A 26905-nucleotide genomic window follows, 5' to 3' on the forward strand; every position below is an offset into this window, starting at 1 on the left:
GAAATTACCATTGCAAATATCCCAAACTCTTCAGAAATGGTGGGTTGTAAACAATGAAGTGACAGCAAAACCACAAAAAGAGCCTTCTAGGAAAGCAAATCAGGCTCTCTGCTTCTCAGGGGTAGTGCCTGGTCTCCAGGAGATGGTCTTTTGAAACAAGCCACCATGAAGAAGAAATTAACATCTAAATTTCCCCACACTTCACCATGAGACACTTGACTTACATTTTAATCTCTTGAGTTTGAGACGTGTGAGCCCCCGGTGACTGAACCTGCCCTGCCTTGGCTGTCTTAGTGTCTAATCTGGTTTGCTCAGATGCTTGCTCTCTCCTCCAGAAAACTCAAAATGGCTTAGAAAGCTTGGTGAAGTTTTCATGTTTTTCACAACCATCAAGAATTGAATTAGAGATGAGTCATTAAACAAGAGTGTATTATTTGTATGCTTATGTAGTAGAATTGTACGCACATCTCTGTAATTAGCCATCAGCACCCCAAATTACAGCAGTAACCGTTCATTAAATGGAGGACATTGCTCCGATCAAATAATGTATTCACAATTGCATTTCTTCTTGCTTAAATTTCAGAGCTTGTTGTCCAGATGGGCCTTGTTGGGCACCTAATTAGTAGTTAATCAAAAGCTCCTGCTGCTTCACAGCCCTCCTGGCGTCCTAGCTGTTCTTTACGTGTTCCTTGACTGCATGGAGATGAAAGCACAGAAGTCAAAGTAGATGCTTTATCTCCTTTGTGCATCTGCCATAACTAAAACAGCTTCCAAAATAAACTCAGCTCAGGATGCATTGGTTATCTGACTTCTGTGTACTGAGCAAAATGGGTCTTGCAACGTGTGAGTGAAAATGCAGCCATGTGTTAACGGCAGCAAGAGACAGTGTCATGTATTCTGAGATTAACTCGCTGTTTTCTCTTTCCTTTCCAGATTTTGGCAATCATTTCCATCATGTTTATTGTACTATCTACAATTGCCTTGTCCCTTAATACACTTCCTGAACTACAAGGCGTGGATGAATTTGGGCAGACCACGGATAACCCCCAGCTCGCCCACGTGGAAGCGGTGTGCATTGCGTGGTTTACAATGGAATACCTCCTGCGGTTCCTCTCCTCCCCTAAGAAATGGAAGTTTTTCAAAGGCCCGCTGAATGCTATAGATTTGCTGGCCATCTTACCCTACTATGTTACTATCTTCCTCACAGAATCCAACAAAAGTGTACTTCAGTTCCAAAATGTACGAAGAGTGGTCCAAATATTTCGGATTATGAGGATACTCCGGATTCTAAAACTTGCCCGGCACTCAACGGGTTTACAGTCCTTGGGGTTTACACTGAGGAGAAGTTACAATGAACTTGGATTACTCATCTTGTTTCTGGCTATGGGCATTATGATCTTCTCCAGTTTAGTGTTTTTTGCAGAAAAGGATGAGGATGATACAAAATTCAAGAGCATCCCAGCTTCTTTCTGGTGGGCAACAATCACCATGACAACAGTAGGCTATGGAGACATTTACCCCAAAACTCTTTTGGGTAAAATAGTAGGAGGATTGTGCTGCATTGCTGGTGTGCTGGTGATAGCTCTTCCCATCCCAATTATTGTCAATAACTTCTCAGAGTTTTACAAAGAGCAGAAGAGGCAGGAGAAAGCCATTAAGCGCAGGGAAGCTCTTGAAAGAGCAAAAAGAAATGGCAGTATTGTTTCCATGAACATGAAGGATGCATTTGCCCGTAGCATAGAACTCATGGACATCGTGGTTGAAAAGAATGGAGAAAGCATAGCCAAAAAGGATAAAGTCCAGGACAATCATTTATCTCCAAGCAAATGGAAATGGACCAAGAGAACACTCTCTGAAACTAGTTCTAGTAAATCTTTTGAAACTAAGGAGCAAGGATCCCCAGAAAAAGCTAGGTCATCTTCGAGTCCCCAGCACCTGAATGTCCAGCAGCTGGAGGACATGTACAACAAAATGGCAAAGACTCAGTCCCAGCCAAACCTTATCACTAAAGAGTCGAGTCAAGCTGGAAAGCAAAAGGAAGAGCTGGAAATGGAAACCCTTCCTGGCCCCATGGTGCCGCTGCTGGCGACTCGCACCGACGGGATCGTGGACATGAGGAGCATGTCCAGCATCGACAGCTTCATCAGCTGTGCCGCCGAGTTCCCCGACCCCGCGCGGTTCTCGCACAGCCCGCTCACCGCCCTGCCCTGCAAGGGGGGCATCAACCTCATCCAGGAGCAGAGCAGGCCCGAGGGGAGCAGTGCCAGGTATGTGGAAATGAACCCAAGCTCCGAAAGCAGCCACCGTTCTGCTTTCTTTATTGAAAGTCCCAAAAGCTCCATAAAGGCCAGTAACCCTTTAAAACTGAGATCTCTGAAAGTCAACTTCATGGAAGAGGACACCAGCACATTAGTACCAGCATCAAATGTACTGAGAACATATCCAGACCCTCTCAAGAGCCGGGGAGCTGCTGCTGCTGGCACAGATTCTTCCTTACTCTCTGACAGGTCTCTCATGAGCCCAGAAACCTCGATCTACACAACCGCGAGTGCGAGAACCCCCCCAAAGTCACCAGAGTCCCAGGCAGCCATAGCTTTCAACTTCCATGATGCTGGTATACACAAATACATAGACGCTGACACTGATGATGAAGGTCAGCTGATGTATGATTCAAGTCCACCTGGAAATGTGAGTCCCAAGTACAGTGTTGCAAACAGTGGCTATCTAAAGCAAAAGGACCATGTTTATAGAACAGACAAGAACCATCTAGAAGCTGCAGCTTTACCCACCTCCCCTAAGCTGATAGGGCAGAACTGCATTTACTCTATGGAAGGTATCACTGGAAGAACCCAGGGCAATCAGGAGACTGTCAGACTAGAAAATCACATTTCCCCAGAAGTCCATGTATTACCAGGCAGCGGAGGACATGCTAGCACACATGATCAAAGCATCTGAGGTGGGGTCTGAAAGAACTTACTGAGAGTTTAAAGGAATATCTTCACAGTCAACACAAACAAAAGAGCTTCTGCATGGCATGAACTTGGCTGAAACAAGCCACCTGTTTCTAAAAGTCTGGGGGAGGTCCAGTGTGGGTTTGTGAAAATGTCCTTCTCTGAAACAACTCTAAAGACATTGCCCACATCAGTCAAAAAAATGATTGCAAATCATGATCACACATTGATCTCCTTTCATGTTGTCCAGTGAAGCCAATGTGACCAAATATCCATCCATTCCCCTTGAACGCTAGAGCTCCTTTTGGAAATATTAACATCTGATTTGCATTAGTTCCATAAAGGATGCCAAGGCAGCCAGATTTGAACTCTGGAATAAATTGCTGGGGTTGGTATAAAGCTTTCAAAAACACAATGCTCACTGCTTCAGGGCAGCGTTCCCCATCTACAGCTTTCTCTGATGGATATTATGTTTAAAGGTAACAGGGAACAGTTGCATTATTGGAAAATCCAAGTGAAATGCATTTGAAACCATTAATGGTCTAGAGAAGCCAATTCTTAAAATGCTCTTTGTGTGTTTAACAATCTGATATCCTGTAGGACCTGATCTTTTCTTTTGAAATATTAGCAGGGTGAGTTGCACCACTTGTATCTAACTCCAAACATGCCCTAGGACATAGTGAGACTTGCACTTGCCCTCTGCTAGAAGCGGCAGCTGCCCCGCGGCCCGCGCGTGGCCGGCGGGGAGGCCGGAGGAGCCGTGCAGAAGCAGGACGGGCCGGGCACGGCGGCCGGAGCCCTGCCGGGGTTCACCTTGCCCGGGGCTTGCCCTGCCCGGGGCTCTCCCTGCCCGGGGCTCAGCCTGCCCGGGGCTCTCTCACCCCGCTGGGCTCTCCCTGCCCGGGGCTCGGCCTGCAGGCCCCGCCGCCCGGAACGAGCCGCTGCCCTGCCCGTGCCAGGCACTGCCGGGCCCCGCGGCCCAGCCGCGCCAGGGCCGGGAGAGGAGCAGGTTGGTCCGAAGCTTTTTGCGCCCCAGCAGCGCAGTGAAAGATATGCAAGTGTTACATAAATATGCAAAAAGAGGGATTCGTTAGTGACCCGTCCCAGGCCTGGCTGTGCTCCCTCTCGCCAGCAGGCCGGGCAGGAGAGGCTCCTGCAGGGCCGTGGCACGAAGCAGCTGTGAGAGGCAGGAGAATCAGGCCTGACGTTTTAATAACATCCAGTCATTTTAAAACAAAACAAGACAATAAAGAGGAAAGGGAAAAAAAAAAAAAAAAAGATCTGACCATTTTAAGTTAACAGAACTAGCAGCCACCAGCCTAGGTTTTTAAAATATTATTGTTTCAATAAAGTTATGTCAAATTGTGTAGGAAATAATTTGTCTTTGGTTTTCAATCTCGGGGTAGGGGGGGAAGCACTTTATGTTGACTTTTTGTTGTCGTTGTTGCAATGCTGGAGTAGGATAGCGGAGTGTAACAATCAAGCACTTTAACCAAGCACTACTTTAATTTGTGCCTCTTGTTGTGACTGTGATTTGTTACAAGCCTGTAGCAAGTCACAAGTTGTCCTGTGATAACTGTGATGGTAACCTTTTATGTTGTTCTCCGTTTCTACTGTAAAACTCAGTTGTAAATGACTCCGTCACCGAGCGTTTCCTGAGCTGACCCTGAGGTCCTGCCGGGGGTGTAGCAATGCGCGGGCAGCGGGTCCGGGGATGAGCTGAGACACGGGACGTGGGAGCAGAGGGGCACACGTGGGAGGAAGACCCCCCGAAGCCACTCGAGTCCACTGCATTTTGTTCCTTCCTACTGTAAAAAACACGTGTTGGTTAGTCCTGAATGTAGCCGTGTGTCCGTCCCGGCCGTGCAGCGCTGTCTGTAACCCGTAATAGCGAGTGCAGCACGTACGGACAAAAGCAATAAGCACATTTCTGTTCTGGGAGCTAGCGTGGGCGGGGAGGATGCTGTGCCCGGCGTCTCCTCGGCACGGAGCCGTGCCTGGCACCGACTCCGCTCCGCTCCGCTCCGGAGCATCCCCGGCGGCCCAGCAGGGCGAGCCCGGGCGGAGCTGAGCGGGGCCGGGCCGGGGGAGCCCCGGGAGCCCCGGGGGAGCCCCGGAGGAGCCTCGGGAGCCCCGGGGTAGCCCCGGGAGCCCCGGGGGAGCCCCGGAGGAGCCCCGGGAGCCCCGGGGGAGCCGGCTCGGGGCTCGGGGCTCGGGCTCGGGGCTCGGGGCTCGGGCTCGGGGCTCGGGCTCGGGGCTCGGGCTCGGGGCTCGGGGCTCGGGCTCGGGGCTCGGGCTCGGGGCTCGGGGCTCGGGGCTCGGGCTCGGGGCTCGGGCTCGGGGCTCGGCGCTGTTCGCTCTGTCCGAGCTGCGCCGCTCCCGCCCCGCGCTCCCAGCCCGCAGCGCCGCTCCGCCCGGAGCCGCTGCCGGGGCAGGACGGAGGATTTGGCCATAGTAAATACAAGTGTACTTAGAGGAGCCGACGTATTGCTGAGATACTGCTTGAGATTGAGTCGTCGCGAAAAACTGAAAAGTAACTTTCCAGCAGATAAGCTTTAAATACTGATTTATTCTGTGGCTTTCTGAGGCTGCAGAGCAGCAACAAGAAATCTTAAAGAGAACAGTTATAATATAATCTCTGTGTTTCAGTGATCTGTCATGTCTGCCATCAGCACAAATGTAAAAAGAAAAGAAATCAGGGAATTTTTTTAAATAAAGTAATAGTGATTTCCAAGTTAAATATTTTTAGAGCTGATGCTTTCATGTGGAAAAAAAAGTCATATTTTACATATCACGAAAGTGAACATATTTAAATATAGCCATATAGTGTAGTATTTACCACACTCTCATCCAAATTGATGTATTTGGTTTATAGATGGCACTGACAAAAATGTATAAATCAACAATTCTATCATTTTTATCTGATAGTCAACTGGTGCAACTCTCCTTGTAACCAAAGGCCCTCTGTCTGCCTTGCGTGATCGCTCATGACACACACCTTATGTCATCTATTTAGTCCTACCTTTAAAGTAGCATTTTACTGAGTCACTTTTGAAAGTCAAATTCAAAAGTATCATTTAAAAAATCTTCCTTTTAAGTCTGAATAGCCAAAGTCCTATAGATTTCTTATAGAAAGCAAATAATTTAAAATTAAGCATATAATATGCTTGAAGAGCATTTCTTTCTTATTTGTGTACAAAGATGTAGCTCTCATTTTGTGCCCAATTAAAAAGGAAGTATGTTTAATTTATTTTAATGAAATAAAGTCTGAATATGAAGTATGTATCTATATAAGTGTGTGTGTGCATAATACACATATATATAATGTAAGCACTGGGAAATCTACTCTAAGCTAAAGCTATGGTAGACGAAATCTGTACTCATTGCAAAGGAAAGGCAGTGCTTGGAAAACATAATGCTCACCCAAACCTATAGATCCTAGAAAGACAATTTCATTTTTTTTTGCCTGATACATGATTCCCAAAGTTCGTAGGGGTTGGGGAAAACAGACAACAACTCTTGCACTGAGCTAAAGGGGGTGGTTTAATCACTGATATTTGGAATTCGGGTCTGCAAATTTACTGTGCACTAAGTGTCAAGCAAGCTGGCAGAGCCTGACCTGCTGATGCAGAAGACATCATACCTGCAAGGACCCTCTGGACGTGTGATGTCTGCACTTGCTTGTATCTTATACCATCAACATCGCTTTTAACACATACCTACAAATATACATAGAAAACACACACACACACACATACACACATATACATATATACATATATATATATATATATATATATATATATATATATATTTGTGTGTGTGGAAAGAAAGAGTGCAGTTTTCTTAACCAGGAGGCTAAAGATTATTTGAATTTTAGCCTTGAAGAGAGGAAAAAAGCATTGACTTTGCAGTAGATTTCTCAGTGCCTTTTCTTAAAAACTTCACCTAAGCACACTTACAGAAAAAAAAAAAAACAAACAAAAAACCCAAAACAAAAGAGTTTCCTGTGTAATCCACATTTTTCTGAAAGGTTTGAGAGTCAAAAAAAGGTAGAAGAAAGGAAAAAGAAAAAAAAAAGACACGAGAGAGGAAAAGAAATCCATGGAACGCACATTCCCTTCCTGAACATGCCGTGTGTCAAATGCCGGGGAATATCTGCCTGGGCGAGCCATGAGAAACACATCTGAGGCGGTCAGGTTGTTTGGTAACTATGGCTGTGATAAACTGTAGCCTTTTCTTCCCTTGCAGCTAATAAGAAACACATTTCTAAGGAAAACCGTATTCTCTTCTGTAAAATTGTAATGTATTGTTAATATTTGTACCTACTGTATATTTATGTCTTGACAGAAGGATGGCCGGTAGAGTTTATAGTAAATAACAAGGTTATGTGCAACTCATCACAAAGACGAGGTTTGTAAAGCCTCGTTCTCTCTGCTGGTAAGCTCCACAGAACACCTCATCCCAGAGCAAGCCCTGCAGCTGCTGATGCAGCAGGGGCCAGGCATTCCCTGTGTTTGTGGCCAGGCATCAGGGCTTCCCGGGGCTCCGAGCCAGCCCCTCCCCGCTGGGCCATCAATCCTGCACAGAACAAGTGCTACCTGGGCTTCATTTGGATCACCCAGCTGGGGAGAATATGGCTTTGAATAGTTCTTGAATAAAGTACAGATGTTCTGGTTACCTCTGTACCTCCTGCTTGCCATTGTGTGGGCTTTATAAGTATCTGATGTATGGAAAAGTCATGTGACTTTCATGCATTCCAGAGTAGTCTATTTTTCTGTTCAGATTTTAAAAAAATTATATATATATAAATATATATATATAAATATAAATATATATCTGTATTTTTAGCAAATTTATAATAGGGCAATCAAGTCAGATTTCTTCTTTTTGTATTACAGAATAATATATTAGATGCTCTCTCAGTGTTCATTTACACAGCTGATCCCCCAACCTTTTTGTTGTTATTTTCTTTTTTTTTCGGATGAACACCTGCAACATTCCTCCTGGAAGTGCATCTGTGAAAGGTCATGGGGTTTGTCTGATGTTGTCATGTTTTTGTATTTTCCTGTTTGTGGTACTTTAACCAGGGACTGGCTGTGGGAACTGAGAGTTCCTGCTGAGAAACGTGGAGCAGGCCAGACTGCCCTTGGTGACAGCAGGGAAAAGGTCACCCAACACCCCTGGCTGCAGTTTCTCCAGATTTACATCGATTAAGCTGAGAACAGAAAGAAGAGACAGGTTTTGAATCTAATTGTCCTAATAGTGACATGATGGATTTGGTATAAACAAATCTAGGCTCTTATTCAAGGCAGTGACCTGACAAAGCTCAGGCACCTTCAGAGAAGTTTTTCCTGGATTAAAACAGAGTGTCCAGACTTTGATTTCCCGCTGGGTTTTGGAATTTTTATTTTTGGTCCCAGAGAAAATCAGGAAATTAGTAAAAATGGAGGAATGAGAAACAAACATTCAGGAAGAGACCGGATTTTGATTTAGTTATGGTAAAATCTGTCCATGTACCTGATTACATAATGATGCTCTTTGCTCCTTTGTAGCTGAATGCACAGCTATATTCAGAGAAATTTTGTAAAAAGTCCCTGAGATAAATGTTCATCCTAAAGCTATCTCATGGCCTGTTGAAGTTTAGCACGATGAAGAGCTTCAGGGCCACTCCAGCTCTGCACAGACATTTCTTTCTGATTCGGCCCAGCAGTTTGGTCAGTGACCATGCTTTTGCCAACAATAGAGCTTTGGTTCCATTTCCTTTTGTTTCTGAGATTTTCTTACATGTCCACCATAATGGACAATAAACCTGAACCAGATGTAATTTGGAAAGGTGCTTCAGAAGGTATCCTCAAATGAAAGGAATAATATGTAGACGCAGTTTAGCATGTGATTATCAGCAAGACTTGTTCACAAATGAAGATATTAAAGTTGAGTGGGATTTTTCTTTCTTAGGAAGCAATTAATGCAATAGGCTGCCATATCTATTGTCAGCAATCACATAAGTCTCTTCAAAAGGCACGGTCCATGTCAGCAAGTTTGCTAGAGCATAGTCAAGAAAACCACAGAAAGCTTCTAGTCAGACCACTCTTACCTTGCCCTCCCACACCAGGACAGGAGCGCCCACACTCCACCCAGCGCTCTGAAGAAGAGATGTTTATTTTCCAGCATGCACCTCACACCCACGCTGATCACATTAGGCTCTTGCACTGAAACTGTGTCTCGGCCAGGCAAAGGAAACCTTAGGAAAACGGGAAGTTTGCATCCAGGACGTGCATCCTGGTTGCTGCTGGTGTTACCTAAGCCACAATAAGTGTCCTTTGACACCAATGGTTGGGTGCCACAAGTGTTCATATCTGTAAATACTACTCCAAATTTTGCTTTGCTTGATTCTGGCTTCATTGCACAAGAAGTTTTCAGTCTTAGAGGCTTAGAAGAGAAAGCAAAACCTTCCTTCTTCCTTTTAACTAGTAGTAATACTGTTGATGCTCTGTAGGATTGAACAAGGATTAACCTTTATTTTTAAAGGGGTCTTTCCAGGACTGCAGTGACACTACCTTTGAAAATTAATAAAAAGGCTGAACTCCACGCAAAGACCCCTCAAAACTAGAGCCTCATGAAAGCCAGGAAGTCAAATTTCTATGAAATGTCAAATTCTTTGCTGCTGTAACATAAAGCCCATTGAGGCCAATGGAGCTGTGCCCCCTTTAGATCAGTAAAGAATTTGGAGCCATATCTCTAAAAGCTAATGGAAAATTAATAGCTTTGTACGGCCTCAGGGCTGGAGGTGTCTGCCCACAGCACTTCTCTGGAAACGGGGTGCGGGAGTGGGGAACAGAGGCCAGAGGGTGACAGTCACTGCAGACAGGACTGAGCATCCCTCCAGGGCAGCTGGCTCTCTGGGGCTGGCAGGGCTGTGGCTGCAGCAGGGTCCCAGCCTCGGCCCGCAGCCCTTGCTGAAGCTGGAGGACACTGCCAGCAGGTGGGCCATGGGTCACTTTGAACTGTGGCACCAACTCTGGTCCTGTTGCTAATCTGCACTTAAGAACATTCATCGTTCTTCTCTGCTCTGTATTTTTCATTTAGGAGCTCTGCCATTTATGACTCTTCTTCCTGTTATGTTTTACTGCCTCCACATACTGTTTGCCACACGTTGGCTCACAGAACCCCTGGGATTTATTTTGTTTATGTCAGTTTTGTTGGCTTGTGAGGAACGTTTTTTTTTCCCCCCATTCTCTGGCTTTTTGGTGGTCAGTGTAGAAAATCCCTTTTGCATTGAACCATTCCCCACTAATGTGTTTGGGGGGGGAGGGTGGGGGACCAGCATCTCCATTTTACTTCGAATTTTGAAGCCATGATACTGTACTCAGAAAGGCCAGACACAGCTACCAACCAAACTTGCTTTCCAAGTAGATTAGCATTAAAAAACACACCCCCACTTTCTGCAGCAGAATGCTGCTCTCTGATCAGGCCAGTGAAGCAGTTTCGGAAAAGGTAGGAAACTTTGGCACGTCAGCGAGGCGAGCGCTGATCGGCGATGTCCCCGTGCCCGATGTCCCCGTGCCCGATGGCCCCGTGCCCACGCTGCCACCACGGCTGGGGCCGGGGACCAGCCCGGGTCCCCTCCAATGCCCACGACCTGCCAAAGGCTTCCCAGGGACGTCCCCAAAGGGCAGCCACAGGCGCCCATCGCCACTGCAGGGCAGGAAAGCTGTGGGGTCCTTTTTAAAAAGAAAGTGATACTTAACGACAAATAAAAACCAGAAAATACGTTTCCTGTGGCTCTGCTGGTACATTTAGATCAAATTGCTTCTATAGCTGGAAACTGAACCTGGCTGTGCCCCAGCAAGGTCAGCCTGGGACCGGTTTCTCCGTTGCCTTGCACAGAGTTTTTTTGACCTGTGCAATGGGGAATCAGTGGGAACCCAGCTCAGCGTGGCTGTGAGGAAGGGCAGTGCTTGTGCCCAGCAGATCCTGCATGTCTTGCACAATCTTTTCATTGGGTTCTATTGGAATTCACTCAATTATATTGGTCCAATGCACCAGCAGATGTTTTCTTCCCTTTTAAGAAATGTTTCGATGCCCTGGCATATGGGGTGATTACAGCAACATTAGCCATATACTAGTGTACTTAGAGTCTTACATTTTTTGTAACTTTGATTTATTCATTCTTTGTTGAAGTTTATTGACCTCTCCAGTTGTTTCTGTAAAACAAATTATTAAAAAAAAATCCGTGTCTTTATATGCATGTAATAGTATGAAACTGTGATCAATGTGTGACATTCAGAAACTGTTCTGTCTTGTAAAATATGTCCAAAGGGTTTTAAAGCAATGGTCCCTTACTACAGCCTACAGAAATAAATAAAAAGGAATGGAAAAACCTAAAGCCTTCATTGCTCTGTTTCATGGTCACATATAGTAGCCAAAAATCTAACTCCCACTGGCTGGCACTGAGCTCCTGCTTCAGCTCACTGCAGCTGCCAGCGGGTTTAGAGATGTCATTGTTCAAGGCTGAGGCCACAGGGCAGGAGAGCCGTGCCCAGGCTGGCACCTCCTGCTGTGAGTCTGGCACCTGCAGTGCTCCAACCACAGAGAAAATCCATCCACACCTGGCACCTGCAGTGCTCCAGCCACAGCCTGCACAGCCTGCACAGCCTCAAACCACTCTCCCTGCACAGAGAAAATCCATCCACACCTGGCACCTGGCACCACGGCCAGCCTGGGCAGCACACACAGAGCGGGGATGGGCAGCACACACATGTGATCCCTGACACACACATGTGATCCCTGGCACACACACATGGGATCCCTGGCACACACATGTGATCCCTGGCACACACATGTGATCCCTGGCACACAGAGAGCCCCTGGCACACACACATGTGATCCCTGGCACACACACATGGGATCCCTGGCACACACACATGGGATCCCTGGCACACACACATGTGATCCCTGGCACACAGATGTGATCCCTGGCACACAGAGAGCCCCTGGCACACACACATGGGATCCCTGGCACACAGATGTGATCCCTGGCACACAGATGTGATCCCTGGCACACAGAGAGCCCCTGGCACACAGAGAGCCCCTGGCACACACACATGTGATCCCTGGTACACCAATGTGATCCCTGGCACACACACATGTGATCCCTGGCACACACACATGTGATCCCTGGTACACCAATGTGATCCCTGGCACACACATGTGATCCCTGGCACACACATGTGATCCCTGGTACACGTGTGATCCCTGACACCCACATGTTCCTTGGCACACTCTCGTGCCATACCAGGAGATCAGCATCTTGATTGCGCAACTGTGCAATGCAAAACCAGCTGCAGGTGAGAGAACAGCTGGTGTTTGGAGACAAGGAGCTCTGGGTGTGAAAATTAGACAAACAGGCTGCTTTGGCTGCTACCTGGGACAGAAATGGCCTTTCTCAGAGCGTCACCAGGGTCTTCTGCTCCATGAGACTGGGCTGGTTTAATTATGCAAGTCAGAGCAAAGATAATTCCAACTGCTCAGGAATATTTTCTAATTTTATTACATCAAATGTTGTTTTATATTGGAATGCTATTTCTGTCAGTGTCTTCAAAGCTCTAATGTGAACCCCCTGATTTCTGGAGACCTCGATTTCTGGCCATTACAAAATGAGAAGAACAAGGACCAGGGAAGCAGAGTGTTCTGTCCAGACCCTCTGCCTGCATGTGTGGTTCTGTGCCCCACGCACCCTGACAGGTTCCTGCACTTACAAATCCCAGGAAAAGGACTAAGTGCGCTGTGCAGTTCTACATCTCACTTTATACAGTTGAAAAAGAAAACCAGAAAGTTAAATGCACAAATTGACAAATATCACAGAAGTCAATGTATTTAATGGCGTGGCTCTGCATTTGCTTGTGTTTATTTTCACCTAGGTCTTTAGAAGAAAAATTTAAATGATCAGATGTTTCATCACAAGCAGTGACAGTCACATCTAGGAAGACTAAGGCACTGAACATGAAGGGAAGTTTACAAATGAAGAATTAGAAAGTGCAGAAATTCTTATAACATATGTCTCCCTCTTTCACTTTCTGCTAATGACTTCTCTTGTTATTTGCCTTGCCAGCTGAGCGTGCAGGCTCATGAGTTATAAGCCAGTGTCTGTAATTATACTGTCCAAGGAGGTTTTCTCTATGATTTACTTTATCAAGTCAATTAAAATAATGCCTATCTCCTGGGGCATGGTGGTTCATTATTGTGTCCCAAATCTATAGATAGGAAATATTTTTGCCCTAGTTAGCATACACTACAGAAACCTGTCTTAGCTTGCCCAGGCCCTTCATACCCTCATCCCCAAAATCACAGGTGCTTTATGCCGAGCCAAGGACCAAGTGGAGCAGGTTAAAGTGACCCTGTGGACAGCAGGGACCCCCAGCCCAGGCTCCAGCTCAGCTCAGCTCAGCTTGCTCAGCACCAGCTGCCAGAAGTTACTGGGGCCATCACCTGTGCATTTCATTTTCTACCGACAGCTGAGCATTTCCAGGCCTTGTGCAGATCAGTGAAATGCAGGAGCTTTTCCACCCTCTCCTCCTGCTCCAGCCCACATCCTTGGGTACCTGTTCTCTCTGGCCCCATCAGAAATAACCTCACCAGCTCTTCCTTACCACCTGAATGGATTTTCCTTTGATTGCTCTTATTTAGGTTGAGCGAGCAAGCTTTTTGTTTCTTGGTTGTACACCATCCTCTAAACCACCTACAAACGCACAGTATCTCTTACTGGAGCACCCAGAGCAAGGTGATGCCCCACAGCAGGAGACAGCCAGCAGTCCCCAGGGGCCAGCAGACAGACCCCTCTGGCCAGGGAGGGCACACCCAGCTCAGGGCACTGCTGGGGCTCACCCCACACCGCAGGGAGACGTCCCAGGAGCCAGCCACGGCCACCGAGCTCTGCAGCTTTTAGTTCTTGCTTCAGTAAACCCAGCACAGCTTTTCCAGAGTTTAACCTGGCAGGCAGGGCTGGGAGTTGGGCTGGAAGTGCAGCACAGCCCTCTCCAGGGACGTTTGCACTCCCACCTGACATCATCCTGAGTAACCAAACCCAAAGAGGATCTTTAGGCATTTCAGCACAGATAAACATGAAGAAAGGGCCAGCTTTTCAATATGTTTTGATCATTTCAGAAGAGAAAGTAATAATATAAATAATTTACAAGGTGTTTATAAAATATGAATTAGATTCTTCCATACGGCCTCTTTCTACTTACTTACCTTCCTTCCTACTTTCTGTAAGGAAATTGGGCTACAAAGAGATGCAACATCATTATTATTCAGCAAGCAAGAGCATTTAGAGGTAACTTTGCCCCAGATTATCATTTTCAACCATCCAGGCACAAGCTGAGACTAATGCATCACAGCAATGAAAGTTTGTGGTTTCTGGCTGGAAACACAAGTACTGAGCATTAACCTGAGTCTTGAAAAATAAAAGCAAATATGTGCAACACTGCATCATTGAGTTTAATCCTTATATAATTAAACAATTAACCCACATTGCTAATCGAATTTTTTAGAATCTTAACCTTTTATCTCTATCTACAGACTATCTATAGATACTATAGATCTATATTTATTTATATGTCTATTTGTTTTATAGATACCTATCTATAGATATATAAAATATATCTATCTAAATCAATAGAAAATATATTTAAATTTATAAAAAAAACAAAACCATAATAGTTTACACTTTATAACCAGTTCCATTTTTCTAATGCAAGCAGACATGGTCAGTAATAATTGAAGCTAAAATGATTTGGTCTATGTGCAAACTCAAAATTACATAATGTAAAAGGCTGTTTTCATGCCTTGATGATAATTACTCTTAAAATGAACCACACAGTGAGGCAGCTTTTAGCACTGTCCTGAACAGTGGAGAGGCTTGGGGACAGTGAGATGAAGATTGATCCAGACATGAGAAAGTGTAAATTAAGAGCCATGAGGCTTGAATACAGCTATCGAATAAATATACAAAGTATTTCACCACTTTCCAAAGGTCTAATTGACCAGAACAACCCATGGCTTTCTCTGTTTGTTTTTCACATCACCTATTTTGGTTTCCAGTAACATTTTCAGACAAACAAATACTTCTGAGGATTTCAGTATGGAGGAGGCTGCATGGAAAAAGCAGACCACCAGCTGCTCCCCTGGGAATCCAGCAAAAAGGAACAGTTGATTTCTTATTAATGTAAATGAGCTCATTATCTGGGTTGCTTTCAGACTGGGTTCAGCAGTTCAGAGCCTCTATTCCAGGAAATACAGAATTTATGTAACAGAAATAAAGGGAAAGTGAAGGAAGGATTTTCTAAGTGCCTGTTTCCCAAATAAATACTTTTTCTATTCTGATGTCAGTGTGGATGGGTGGAAGCTGAGATGGGATGTGCTGGGCCATACTCTGAGCTGCAGGAAGGTTTTATAGACACTGATGTATTTAAAGAGGATTTCCAGGACAGCAAGCACCCCATATTGTATTGCAGACTTATTAATATATGCCTACATCAGGAAAAGTTTGTGCAACTCATACTCTCATAAATTCCAGAATAAACTCACCAAACAGCATTTCTAGGACTTCTTTATAGAGAACAGAAAGCTTTAAGGACAGGCAGTCCTTTCCACCAGGGTCACTTCTGTGAGTTTCTAGGCTGACTTAGTCCTGACGTAACCTGAGGCCTGGGAATGCCTGAGCTCTGAGCCTTGTTCCTGAGCACCCCTCAGAAAACACACATCTGTTACATAAGAATAATTTATCAACATCAGTCAGTGATCCGAGACCTACAGGGTATATTCAGCAAGGCAATTAAGAGTGTAGCACCAGGTAGAAATATAATTTAATGAAAAAAAAAAAAAAACACAGAGTGAGAAAGAATGAGCAAAAATACATTAATCCTCCCATATCTCAGAGGGATATTTTTCTGATTTTTCCTGAAAAAAAGATTCAGGAATCTTTTTTTTTTTTTTTTCCATTCTGTAGCACTTTTATTAGGGAATAAAGCCAGAAATCTCTCTTTCTAGCTCAGTCCCTCATCCTGTTTCCAGAACATGAACCCTGTTCCTTGCCCTCCCATGAACACCTCACCTGCACAGCACCACCTGCACAGCACCACCTGCACAGCATCTCCTGCACAGCATATCCTGCACAGCATCACCTGCACAGCATATCCTGCACAGCATCACCTGCACAGCATCACCTGCACAGCATCACCTGCACAGCATCTCCTGCACAGCATCACCTGCACAGCATCACCTGCACAGCATCTCCTGCACAGCATCTCCTGCACAGCATCTCCTGCACAGCATCTCCTGCACAGCATCTCCTGCACAGCATCACCTGCACAGCATCTCCTGCACAGCACCACCTGCACAGCACCACCTGCACAGCATCACCTGCACAGCATCTCCTGCACAGCATCACCTGCACAGCATCACCTGCACAGCACCACCTGCACAGCACCACCTGCACAGCATCTCCTGCACCTGCGGCAGCTGCGAGGGAGCAGCTCTGGCAGAGCAGGGGAAGGTGAGAGCTCCACCACCGTGCCAGGGCTGGGCTTGGCAGGGCAGGGCAGAGCAGGACAGGGCCAGGCAGGACAGGGCTGGGCAGGGCTGTGGCACCAGCAGCACCACAAACACAGGTCGGGCCTTTCTGGACTTAGGGCACGTGTTTGCAAGCGAAAGGACACCCAGCAAAAGGCCAGCCAGCTGCACTTGCTGAAATGTGCTGTCTTTGGCCTTTTCACAGTGCCTGGACTCCAAGAGCCAGTGCCTGGCCCCCTTCCAGGAAGGAACGTTTCCCAGGCAGCCCCATCCCCATGCGTGGCAAAAAGTTGCAAACTCTGTCTTGGCAATGAGGGATTTTAGAGCAGCTGAGGCTGAGAGGGGCCACTGCCTGAGTCCAGCTCAGAGAATTCTCTCTGCTTCTGAAAATTAACTTCTGGATAGCCAAAACAGGGTGTAAGTGACCCCCTCCAAGACTGATGCCAAGGTGCTTATGCCAGGAGGGGCTGGGGATATTCCCTGCAGAGTATCTGGGATATTCCCCAGACTTCTACATCTCAGTGCTGTTTTAATTATTATACATTCTTCCAGGAGCAGGAAGCTAAAAAGCCTCTGTTGGAATACTGAGCCCACACACTGGACATCTTGAGTCTGTCTCACCTATTGTGTATCTCCCTCATTCACTCTCCCTTCAGAGAAAAACCTCCTAGAAGCTTCACCAAAGTTTTTTTATATCATTCTCTGCCTGGAACAAGAATTTTCTCCACCATGGGTGACAAAGCCTGGTATCTCTCTTTTCCTGGCTGTTACTTAAGGTATAAGATCCATATCCCCAACACAAACCATGCTGGGACTTCTAATTGGGTTTTCCTCCCACTGTAACTCCCTCTACCATCTGTTCCTGTGTTTCTCCCAGATGATGCATCCCTCAGTCCCTGAGCAGTGCCATGGCAAGCCAGCACAGCCCTGGAGATTCCACCAGAGCAGCACCTTGCCTCTTCCCTGTGCCCCAGGCTGAGCTCTGGGTGGGAGGTGGGAGTTCCTCACCTGCCCCTGGCACAGGGAGGGGATCATGTGCTGGTGGGTCACTGCATTCCAGCCCACATTCCTGGCTGGATTTTGCCTCCAGATTTGCCATAGGGTTTCTTTGAAAAGGAGACAGAAACCCCAGTGCCTTTGAAGTCCAGAGCAAACCTGGTTTTAAGCAGCAGCAGAGCTATTTAACCTCTGACACAACCGATTTTTCTGCTTAGCTGAAATTGCCCATCCCCAGCGCTAACAAAGGGCTCTGGAGCCTCTCTGCTGAGATAATTGGTAGCCCCAGGCTCCAGTAGGATCCAGGAACTGCTTTCCACTGCTTCAGCTGAGGAGACAGTAATCTGTTGGAAACATGGCAACTTCTTCTGGCCTCTTTCCAGACCTCCAGTCATGTTAGAGTTGAGCTACAGCAAATGAAAATATACTGGAATTTTAAAACAGTAGACAAGGGATTCTTGCTCATTGGGAAACTTGAAGCTAATGTTGCCTGCAGCTCATACTAGTGTTTTCAGAAATAATTCATTAGGTGCAAGAATCTTCTCTTATTTCTTGGGAAATAAAACAAAAAATTAGCTGGTTTACTTTACTTGTGGATTGCTTCCTTCCCATCTCCTTCAGCACTCTCCAGGCTGCAAAGCTGAGACAGGAGGTCTTGGAGGCCGTGGAGACACAGGTGAACTCTCGGCTGCATTAAGATGGCCCCTTCCACCAGTCCTCACACTCATGGTTTTCTGGGCAGGGTTTCTGGAGCCCACCTTGCAGAGGAGCAGCAGGACAGGGCAGGACACAGGACACAGCATGTCTGATGTGTCAGGACATGTCAGGACATGTCAGGACATGTCAGGATGTGTCAGAGGTGGGGTCAGCATGTCTGATATGTCAGGACATGTCAGGATGTGTCAGAGGTGGCCTCTGGCTGCCAGGGCAGATTGCCAGAGCTGTGGTGAGAGACCAAAGGACTGGCTGGATCAGCCAGCCTGTCCCAGGGCTGGCACTAAGACAGGGGGGCCTGGGGAGAGGGACTGCTTTCACTCCCAGGAATTCTTACAGCTGCCCTTGAAACCAGAGTGCTTTAATCAAAGCAGCATCAAATGTTGTTATTGTAAGATTGCATAGCTCTGCAGATAAATACTGCATTTAACATTCCCGTGTAATGAAGTAAAACTCTCTGGTCAAGAATGGAAGTTTATTTAAAGCAATATAAAAATATTGCCATTAATCCAGGATGCTTGTACCCTACAGACCAGAATGCTGGAGAACAGCCAGTGTAAGCAGGACTGGTTTAAAGGCCTCCCCATGTGCAGCTTCATGGAGTCCCAGGGCATCTTACCCAAACAGTAATGACACACAGATAGATGTACCTGTACTGTGGCATCTACAGCCCCAGGGACTGGTGCCAGCAGGGCACAGAGCAGAAAGAGCAGGAGGAAGGGCGAGAACTCAGCCAAGACTAAGCTTGGGAGTAGGAGCAGGCAGAGAGTCAGAGGCTCTCAGGATGCTGCCCAGCCCTGTGCCCCTCTTGCCTCACACATCCCAGGGGAGATGCACATTCCTGTGCCTGCAAACATCACCCACACCTGAGATTTCTGCACTGAGATTGCTTCAGGATTGGCATACCTGGTTTGTGATGCCAAGAGACCAGGGAACAAAGAGCTGGGACTTCTGGAAAGAATGAATTTCCAGTCAACCTGGAAATACCAACTCTTTTTCAGACCAAAATATTTTCCTTTATGTTTATTTTTTGGTTTATTTCCTTACAGCTTCTAGAAAATCAGTCTGAAAAGCTTTGCTAGAGGTTCAGAGCTGTCCAGCTGCAGCCCTGACACAGACACAAATCTTGTGTTAAACAGTTTCCATCATAAACCCCAAGCACTGGGGCCCAGGTGTGCAAGCTGCTACCAACACCCTCTCCTTGGTGAAGCTTCTCCAGGTGCCAGCAGCATCCAGGGTTTACCTTTACCTAGTTAAACATGAACCACTGTTGTCTGATTAGAGATATCTTCCCAGTACTTTTCTGACTAAATCATGCTGTTTTGACACACTAGTTCAAGAGCTGTCACTTTAATTATAAGAATGAGTGGTGATGCAGAAAACCAGCAGTAGCAGCAGCAACAACAAAAAAAATGACAAATCCCCAACTGCTGAAACCAGAGCTTTAATGAGATCAGTGGAGAGGCTGGAGGAGCTGCACGTAGATGCAGGACAGGATGATCATCCAGAGCATCTCCCTGAGGGGCGCTGAGCCCTGCCCAGGAATGGTGAGGTTTGACAGCTGAGAAATTGAAGCAGAGAAGAGAAGAGCTGCAGTCCTGGGGGTTTGTAAGAGGCAGGAGCTGAACAGAGAGGAAATTACACAGCAAGTGGAATTACATGCTGCGGGGCCCTGCGCTTGAAACCTGAGCAACTGCTCTTGCAGAGGGTAATAAAACATGCCAAGAACATGTTTCAGCCACAGCTGTCCCTCCAGCTCCCACTGGACAAGCACTCTATCCTCCCTACACAATGTTTGCTGGTAGGTCTGTTCATTACATTAATGAAACTAATTGTATTAGCAGCAGTTCTGGTCCCTCACCAGTAAGCAGTTTTAAGAGATCAGGCTGCTTACATTAATTGAATAAGAAAAATCTCTACTCAATGTAATTGAAGACTGCCTTTAATGTTGAATAGTAGGTGATTTTCCATCATTGTTGTTTCCTAAGCATACATGCCAAAGGCCACTGTCAGCTCAGGCACCTGAAGTCCCATCCCAGAACAACTGAAAGCAATTAATTAGTCAGAAGCTGAGCACAGACTGCACCTCTCCTGCAGCACAGCAGCCAAGCACTTCTGCTCCAGGGTATGTGGAGCTGCTGCCCCGGCACACCTTGAGGCAGCTCCAGCAGCACTCACAGCAGCACACTGGTGCTGTGCACTCCAACTCCCACACCGCTGGGAGATCCAGAATCAGCTGTTAAACATGGCTCAAGAACTTCAGTCACCAGTCAAACTCACCCATTACTCAAGGATTTATTAAAACCAGGCTTCCAATAGTACAGAAACACACTGCTGCAGCAGCCAGACAGCCCTTGCCCACTTCACAGGCTGCCAGGGATACCCCACTGGAACTTTCTGGATGGCAGGGGAGAACCAAGACCTGACTGCCATCCTCCCACACCTGACAGCTGCTCTGAGGAGAGGCTTCCTTGCCTTTTATGACTATGGCAGGACAACATCAGCTGCCAGGCAGGGAATGCAGCCCCTGCAGAAAAAAGCATCCAACTGCATTAAACATGCAGCAAAGCAAGTTCCAGAAGCCATTCCAGTGACATGCCTTTGTACCCAGGGGACAGAAAATAAAGCACCCTCCATCTAAGTTGGCAGGACACAAATTCATTACTCCTGACAGTTTTGAGAGGTCAGAGCTATGGCAGGGTATGGGAATGCTGTGGCTTGAACGAGGATCCCGAGCAGCAGAGCCATCCATCTTCTTAAGCAGAACACTGCAACTCCAGCAGGGCCCAGCACAACTTTTTATAAATCTCAACCTGTCAAGAGAACAGACAACATTTTGTCTATCCACTGTACCACAAATAGCAAATATACAGCTTTTAAATCCACCTGACCCCCCATAAAAACCACTAGACTACATCTGCTCTGTAAATAGAACAAGTTTCCTCCTTGCCAGACACTGAAAACAGGATGAACTCAAACTGCACTGTGGGAGCTTTTAGAGCAGGACTTGACATGAGCCAGGGGGAACTAACAGCAGAGTGCCACAGAAACATTCAGTCAGCTCAAGCAGCTCCATCATCTGGACTGAGCTCGTGTCCTTTTGCTCAGAGAGGGCACAGTCCTGCTCTTGGGAAACTTCAGCCTCCCTGGAGACAGAGCACCTGCACCTCAACAGCAACATGAGGCTGGAACTGCAAGGGCCCCTTCTGTGATACCAATCCTCATCCTGCCAAACCTCCAGGGACTTTCACTGCAAAAGCAACTTCCTTGGAAATAGCTGTTCTTTCCCTTAATCTTTATTAAAGCCAGTGAACATAGGTGAATTAAAGACTTACCATTCTCCCCTGACAACAGTGCACACATGGTGGAGCAAACCAGCAATGTCCTCATCCACACCTCCTCACTGTCAGCTGAAGCCTTAACTTAGGTCTCCCCAAGGCTCAGCCCCCCACTACTGCCTTCACAGTGCCTGGGGGTAAAAGCAAAGGGAACTGTCAGCACCAGACCCTGTCAGGGTGTGGGACACAGCAGCATTTCCCTGCTGGTGCATCAGACATGATCTGGCTTGAACAGCAAGAAATCAACACTGTCGCTCTGATGGGGAAAAAATTCAGTCATCACTTACACCAGCAGGTCCCTGGGAGTGCACATCCACAGCAGCTGTGTCACACTCCCACGTGCCCTGGCAGAGCCACAGGCACTATGGGCTAATAGCAGAGGCAGTGGCAGAGCCATGCCCACATTGCCAACCCCTCTACACTCCATTAACCTGGCCAGCACCTCCCACAGGGAGACACTTCAACCCGTGGCTCCTGTTCCTCACTGGGGCTGCCCATCACCCATGGATGCCCTTAAAACGAGCCCTCTGAGCACAACGCAGCAGGGAAGCAAACAGGACAGAGCTGCAAGCCACCGTGCTGCTCCTGCTCAGCTTGTTGCTTCCTGGCCTGCTGGCTACTATCCACTTTGGACACGATGGAACAGGAGGCCCAAAGGACCTCAAAGCAATGCTTCCACAGGAAGAAAAATCCTGCACTCTCACTCTTAAAATAGCTAGGTTAACACTCATCAGTATCGTCTCTAGGGATAAACCAGAAGCAACTCCCTTGCAGAAAGGTGTTTCTTCCCCTTCTCCTTTATTAATGTAATTTACTTCAAGGACTTACCATTATTTGTTAGAGATTCAGGCATAGTGGAGCACACCAGAGAACTGCCCACATCACACACTGTTTTACTGTCAGCTGCAGCCTTATCTTCAGGTCTCCCTAAGGCTCAGCTCCCCACCTCTGCCTCCACAGTGCCCTGGGGGTAAAGGCAAAGGGAACCATCAGCATCAAGGCCCTGATCCCAGTATTTTGGGCATTTTTTAACACCGGGGTGCGGGACACAGCAGCATTTCCCTGCTGGTGCATCAGACACGATCTGGCTTGAACAGCAAGAAATCAACACTGTCGCTCTGATGGGGAAAAAATTCAGTCATCACTTACACCAGCATGTCCCTAGGAGCTGTGGGTGCACATCCACAGAAGCTGTGTCACACACCCACCTTCCCTGGGAGAACTATGGGCAACGAGGGAGTTAATGTAAATTCTTCCCCCAAAAACGTGGCTGGTTGGCATGCTCTGCAAGTACACAGGACAGGGACATAGTCCCAAAAAAATGGATAACAATGTATGGGTGTTCTGGAGCAGAGCTCAAGATAGGCAAGACATTAAATGGGAAGAGGCGTCAGGAGGAGATCAACAGGCCATTACTGCCTTTTGCAGGCCCAGGTCTGCTGTCCACGTGGGGTTCTCGTTCCCCACGTGCCGGCAGGCGCTGCCCAAGGCCACTGCGCCCGACAGGACCGCGGGCAGCGCCCAGAGCCCATCCCCGGGTCCCTGCAGGAGGGACCCGCGCCTGGTACCTCTCCAGCGACACCACCCTGGCAACGCGCGACCAAGTAATTCAGCAACTCCTTTGAAAGCGCAAATATAAATATAATACAGTATTAACTGGGTACGAAAGACTCACCGCCTGGCCCCGGCAGAGGCTCGGGGCTGCCGGCGCACGCCGGGGACGCGCCCCCATGGCCGGGCTGGCTCCGGGCGCGGCTCCCACGAGGCTCCGGCCTGGGGGAACAAAGCGCGGTGAGAACCGGGAACAGCGCACGGCCAGCGCCGGCCCGCGGCCGCTCTGCTGGTGCATCAGACACGACCTGGCTTGGACAGAGATAAGTCAACACTGTCGCTCTGACGGGGAAAGAGTCATCACCTCCACCAGCGCACCGGGGAGCTCCGCGGGAGCGCGGCGGAAGAGCGGCCGGAGCCCGGCCCGGCCCGGCCCGAGCGGAGCGCGGCGGGCACAGGGAGGCTCCGGCCGCCGAAGAGCCCCGGCCAACCCCGAGAGGCCGGGGAGGGAGGCCCGGACGCTCCCAGCCCCGCCAGTACCCGCACCCACCTCGGCCGATCCGGAGCAAGAGGCCGCGCGGCTCCGCGCGAGGCAATTTATGGGATCCGCCAACCCCGCCCCGGCCCGCCCCGCCGGGGGCCGCCACATCCGGCGGCGCCTGCGGAGCTCTGCGGGGCCGGGCCGGGCTCACGGCGCCGCCCGCCCGGCGCTGCCGCCCGCCCGGGGCCGCGGGGACGCGCGGGCCCCGCCGCCATGTCGCGGTGCCGCGTGGCCGGGCCCGGCCGCGCTGTGGGCCGGTGAAGGCGGCCGGGGGCGGAACCCGCACCCCGCGTGTGCATCCTGCACCCCGCGTGTGCATCCCGCACCCCCGCTGTGCATCCCGCACCCCCGCTGTGCATCCCGCACCCCCGCTGTGCATCCCGCATCCCCGCACCCCCGCGTGTGCATCCCGCACCCCCGCTGTGCATCCCGCACCCCGCTGTGCATCCCGCACCCCCGCGGGAGCCGCCCGGGGAACGCACGAACTTCTCTCTGCAACACCAGCTGAAGAGATGGGCTTGAAATGGAGGCACGCAATGGCAGAAGAGGAACAAAGCCTTTACAGCAGCTGGGACTAAACACAGGAGAGGAAGAGCTGTGTCCTGCAGGAAGAAGCTCTGCTCCAGACTGGCTCAGAATCCTGTAATGGCTCCATGCTTTCTTTTTTTCTGTTTGTAAAATACACACTGCTTAATTTAGCTCCCGTTAAAATGCTTTTTCCAAATTAAGTATGTTTGTAGGCAAATAATTTTTGAAAGTAGCTTATCAAACAGGACTCGTGGAATAAATCTCAATGCTGTTAATCCAAGTACCAGAACACCAAAAGATGAAAAGACAAAGGAAGGACTTTTAAGAAGATTACAGGGAAAACTAATCTTGTTACACTGCAAACCCCGGTCACATGCACAACACAAAAGGAACTGTAAACGTGATTTGTGTTGCCTAGCTTGGCAAGGAAGGGAAAGCAGGGACATCTGAGATAGTCAACAGCTGCAGCAGAACTTAGTATTAAATTCATTCTATTTTATGTCTGGGTTTTATTCCCCTTGGCAAAACCAGGTGGAAAATATCTTTAAATGAGTTCTTCAGCTCAGTCAGGCTCGTTGAACTCAAGAAGTTCCTCAAGAGGCAGCAAAAGTTTCCAGTCCCAGTTCTCCTCCTCGTTCCAGTGCAGTTCAGCAGGAGCGCTGGTGCCCCACAGCCCATCCCGGGGCACCAGGGGACACTCCCGTGCCCTGCCCAGCCTCACAGGCATGCCCAGGGTTAGGGTAAATGGCTAAGAGACATGTTTGTTTATTTTTTAAGTACCACAGCCCCGCAGAATGTATTTGTATTCTCTCCCAGCCCTCACAGGGATTCTGTCAGCATCTCCCATGTGCCAGCAGCTCACGAGTGCCAGCACAGAACCATTCTTTTCTCTGGGCAAGGAGGACGGGGAAAAAAAAAATCAAACGTTCTTCAATTGCTAAACAAGGCCTTGTTAGATTTAATGATTCATGTGCCACCCTCTTAAGTGCTACATTGTTATGTTCAGGGTTCTTTTAAAATCAAAACTGACTATGAAGAAATCCAAACTTTGGGCGGCATACAACCTCTGCTTTCCCAACATAATAACCTAAACCAGAAAATCAGCACCAGATGCCTACAATGTTCTTGACATTCTAATTCAGCAAATAGACTTTATTTTAAAAAAAGGCATTAAGAAAGTAATGAAAAGTTCTCCCTGAACTGTTGGGTCAGCAGCTTCACTGTGACAGTCAAAACAGTCAGCACACTGATGGGGGCTGGGGAAAAAAGCTTCATGAGCTTCTGCCAAATCACATACACTGTTCTTTTAGAACAGGAAAAATCCCAAACACAAAATTCATGGAATGGATTACTGCTATGGCTCCAGGCTGCTTCCCATTCCCATTTGGCTCTCCTACAGAGCCTTTTATGAGAGTTAAAAGGTGCATTTTAGCTATCTTGCAGGTCAACATTCCCCAAAAAATTGGCACAAATTCTTTCAGATTTTAATCCTGAAACCAAGACTGATGGATCACAAAGTCATATTTCTTCCTTGGGGAGTCAAGCCTTCAGGCACAGTGGAAGATGGTGAGCCCAGCCCTCCCTGCTCTGCCCTGGCAGCTCTGCGTGCAGAATGGCTGCAAGGTCAAAAGGCTGGGGCAGCAAGGGGGGGCAGCTCTGAGGAGAAACAAGAACACTGTTTCAGCCGTGTCTTCTGCCTTCACTGCATCAGGTACAGAGGAGACAAGAGGAAAAGCAAGGGACTGTAGCACTCAGGCAAAGCCCCACTTTCATCCAGAGCTTTGCAGCTTACCCGGAAGCCACACACGGAGTGTCCCACCAGGAGGCTGTGACTGCAGCAAGGTCTGGGAGAGGAGACACTTCTCTTACACAGGCCCAAGAGGGGATCAGGGTCTTTAACAGCACTGAACAGCTCCCTGTGCCAAAGTTAATCCAGGTTCCTATAAAACACAGCATTAGCCACAAGTGACTGCTGCAGAAGAGTCCCAAGAGCACGCTCAAGTCCCATCCGAGGAGAAAAGTCAAGTGCAGCAGATGAAGGGAGGGAGAACCTGGGCCCACTGCTGTCAGTGCGCTCCCTGCTTTCCAATAGGAATGGTTTAGTGAGGGGTTTCTGAGTTGGAAAAATTTGCAATACAAAGCCTCAGCCTAGCAAGTTTCTTTTAATTTTTAAATGTACAGCATTTTAGTTCTACAAATGTAAAAAAAAATTAAAACAAAAAAAGCCTTTACAATGTTTGGGGGTTTTTAGCTTATAATGATCACACCCAACGTGATTCAATGCAATCTGGTCTGCAGTTCCTGTGGCCCGACTGCTTTGGATGATGCAAATAAAACGGCCCAAGACATTCAGCTCCGAGACAGCACCTGCAGGAACTGCCCTCTGTGGCAGAAGTTCCCGTGGGCGCTGCACACAGGTGCAGGAAGTGCTCCTGCAGGTCACAGGTAATAAACACTGACCGTAGCTCACACTGGACGAGACAGCGACACGTGTCAGCCTGCGGGCCCGTGCTGGGGCCAGAGCTCTGCTCTGCAGCACTGCCCCAGCGTCGCTGAGGCAGCGCAAGGCTGTGGCTCAGCTTACAAGCAAACAAGGAAACAGCGTTAAAGTCTCTACTTCGAGGAGGTCCATCCACTGATTGTGCCAGGTTCCTCGTTTAAGAGAACTTTTAAGTTTGAGTTCCCATTAATACAGCTGCACTAACACTGTGGCA

At 48.0% G+C, this 26905-nt stretch overlaps 1 protein-coding gene, 2 long non-coding RNA genes and 3 other non-coding genes across 7 annotated transcripts in view; 1 reads left to right on the forward strand and 5 right to left on the reverse strand.

The window, feature by feature from the left end:
* KCNB1 (potassium voltage-gated channel subfamily B member 1) overlaps window positions 1-11340 on the forward strand; it is a 104666-nt gene extending 93326 nt beyond the window's left edge. For both annotated transcript variants that reach the window (XM_030288389.4, XM_030288388.4), the window contains exon 3: window positions 934-11340. In XM_030288389.4, the coding sequence (XP_030144249.1) occupies window positions 934-2955 (2022 nt within the window). In that variant the 3' untranslated portion in view covers window positions 2956-11340. The remainder of the gene's footprint in view (window positions 1-933) is intronic.
* Window positions 11341-20509: 9169 nt separating this feature from the next.
* On the reverse strand, window positions 20510-21703 carry LOC140680335 (uncharacterized). Its single transcript, XR_012051501.1, has 2 exons — window positions 21569-21703; window positions 20510-21046 (listed from the first exon to the last, which is right to left on the reverse strand). It is a non-coding gene; the product is annotated as an uncharacterized lncRNA (long non-coding RNA).
* Window positions 21704-21773: 70 nt separating this feature from the next.
* Window positions 21774-21864, reverse strand: LOC115497968 (small nucleolar SNORD12/SNORD106). The gene has a single exon (XR_003963522.4). It is a non-coding gene; the product is annotated as a small nucleolar SNORD12/SNORD106 (small nucleolar RNA).
* A 535-nt stretch (window positions 21865-22399) lies between these two features.
* LOC121470949 (uncharacterized) lies at window positions 22400-23790 on the reverse strand. Its single transcript, XR_012051502.1, has 3 exons — window positions 23673-23790; window positions 23247-23344; window positions 22400-22535 (listed from the first exon to the last, which is right to left on the reverse strand). It is a non-coding gene; the product is annotated as an uncharacterized lncRNA (long non-coding RNA).
* LOC115497969 (small nucleolar SNORD12/SNORD106) lies at window positions 22636-22726 on the reverse strand. The gene has a single exon (XR_003963523.1). It is a non-coding gene; the product is annotated as a small nucleolar SNORD12/SNORD106 (small nucleolar RNA).
* On the reverse strand, window positions 23411-23496 carry LOC115497970 (small nucleolar SNORD12/SNORD106). Its single transcript, XR_003963524.4, has one exon. It is a non-coding gene; the product is annotated as a small nucleolar SNORD12/SNORD106 (small nucleolar RNA).
* Window positions 23791-26905: the final 3115 nt, after the last annotated feature.

This window comes from Taeniopygia guttata, chromosome 20, assembly GCF_048771995.1.
Source record: "Taeniopygia guttata chromosome 20, bTaeGut7.mat, whole genome shotgun sequence".
Classification (NCBI taxonomy): Eukaryota; Metazoa; Chordata; class Aves; order Passeriformes; family Estrildidae; genus Taeniopygia; species Taeniopygia guttata.